Here is a 2,042-nt window from a genome sequence, read left to right as displayed (position 1 = left end):
AAAAAAAAGGCTGTTTTTTTTTTAAGGCAGGAGATAAAAGAAGTTTCTGGTACTTGATGTTTGATGACATGGATAGGGGCAAGGGACCTGACAATGGATGGTTTTTTTGTGTCTTGCTGCTTTCAAAAACAAAGTAGCAAAAAAAAAAAAGCAACCTAGTTTATTACCAGAGTCAAGGTAAATGGACTTGTGTTTTAGTCCGAGTGTAATTTTAGAATTAAGCAAATAACGTGCCCTGTGACACACTAAACCCCTGTCACCGAGAAGTTAACTGTTGGATTTTGCCTTATTTCGGCCTTGACTACTTGACTTATCAAAGACTGCTTTAGCAAGTACTGGTGATTCCTTTGGACAAAATAGGCTGTTTCAGTACTAGTAAAAGGAATTCTACCTGACCCCCACAGCATTGAATGGTTCGAACATTAAATGACTCAAATGTATAGGAACACTAGGGCTGGAATGTATGGGTAGGACCAGATGGATAACTTTGTTAATTCTCAGAACTAGAAAACGGAGGGAGACTAAAGCCAGTTTGGGGCTGCATGTGCTGGAAACTTGTAATCATTTACTTCACTTTAACCCAGAAAGCAAAACTTTAAAACCGTCTTCCAGTTTGGAGGCCAAGTGTTTTTGTGGCTACAGGGAAATTTCTATTCTGGCCAAGATTCTAAGACAGCCAGCCACCTTGCTCACATTGTCTTCCGGCAAAAGGGGGCACGGGGAGCAGAGGTGGAGGTAGCAGTATGGAAATGGGTATCTGGCACCTGTAACCCTTCAATCCATTTCTAAAAAATGCTTCCCCAGAAACAAAAATCTTTACTTTTTTTTTTTTTAGGCACTAACCAGGCTGTATCTGGACAAGGCCACTTTAATATGGAATGGAAATGTTGTTACAGGGCTGGAAGCCCTAGCCAATTTCTTTGATATGTTGCCTTCTAGTGAGTTCCAGGTCAATATGCTAGATTGCCAACCAGTTCATGGTAAGATCATGGTCTTTCTGTGTCTTCTTTTGTCTTCTTTTCGCCAGCACTAAGCTTTAACACCAAAAGCAAATGAGCAACTTTTAGCCACGGAAGTAATTACTTTTTGAGCAAGTTAAAAATGAAAAATTCATTTAGAAACTTCAGTGTACCCCAAATCTTTCTGGACTGAAAATAATTTTAATCTGCTTTGAAATGATTATTTAGTTTTCTCCTTTTAAAGAGTGCAGGCTCAAGATTAGGCTCAAGGTAGAGAAATTTGATCAAACTCTTTTGCGGTGTTAAATTATAAGCATTGTAGTTTAAGCCTGAAAATCTGCTTATTGACAGAAACTGTGACCTCCTCTCTTCTCTTTTTTTCTTTTCTTGATGTGGATGAAGAGCAAGCTACTCAGGCCCAGACCACAGTTCTCGTAGTGACCAGTGGAACTGTGAAGTTTGATGGAAACAAACAACACTACTTCAACCAGAACTTCCTGCTGACTGCCCAGCCTAATCCTCAAAACACTGTGTGGAAGATTGCAAGTGATTGTTTCCGTTTCCAAGATTGGGCTAGTACTTAAAGTCCATTCTTCTTTGGTCCATTAGTTCCAGCAACAGAAATTTATGTGAAGTAATTCATTTCATTGTAGATGTGCTATAAACGAGTATGTGCCGAAACTGTGTTTCTTTAATAATTTTTTAATTCATAGCAGCGCCTTTTCTCGCAGCTGCCGGTTTGGATCGTTGCCCTTAAGAGCTTTAATGCTAGTTTTTTACATGCCTTATATACATTTCACTTATGGCATTCCTACAGTAATATTGTACACATGGTCTCTGTGTTAACATACTCACTGTGAGCCCAGCCTATTGCAAAAATGAAATCCTTTCATAATCCTACCTATGGGATATCAGCACAACATAACTCTCTGGGAGGAAGTGGAGTTTTTTGTTGTTATTAGGTTAAGTTTTTAGTAAAACATAGAGCTATTGCCAGTAAACGCTGGTAATGCAATTTTAACCTAAGGCTTTTCCACATCAGTGCAGTGAAAGTATTACTAATTTAGGTTTGCATAGCTACCC

General features: G+C 38.9%; 1 protein-coding gene across 2 annotated transcripts in view; it reads left to right on the top strand.

Moving 5' to 3' along the window:
* Positions 1 to 2,036, top strand: part of NXT2 (nuclear transport factor 2 like export factor 2) — a 5,217-nt gene extending 3,181 nt beyond the window's left edge. For both annotated transcript variants that reach the window (XM_077773673.1, XM_077773682.1), the window contains exons 4-5: positions 836 to 980; positions 1,362 to 2,036. In XM_077773673.1, coding sequence (XP_077629799.1) covers positions 836 to 980; positions 1,362 to 1,543 — 327 coding nt within the window. In that variant the 3' untranslated portion in view covers positions 1,544 to 2,036. The remainder of the gene's footprint in view (positions 1 to 835; positions 981 to 1,361) is intronic.
* Positions 2,037 to 2,042: the final 6 nt, after the last annotated feature.

Source organism: Crocuta crocuta, unplaced genomic scaffold (genome assembly GCF_008692635.1).
Source record: "Crocuta crocuta isolate KB4526 unplaced genomic scaffold, BGI_CrCroc_1.0 scaffold737, whole genome shotgun sequence".
Lineage (NCBI taxonomy): Eukaryota > Metazoa > Chordata > Mammalia > Carnivora > Hyaenidae > Crocuta > Crocuta crocuta.
This window is presented reverse-complemented; position numbering and strand designations above follow the sequence as displayed.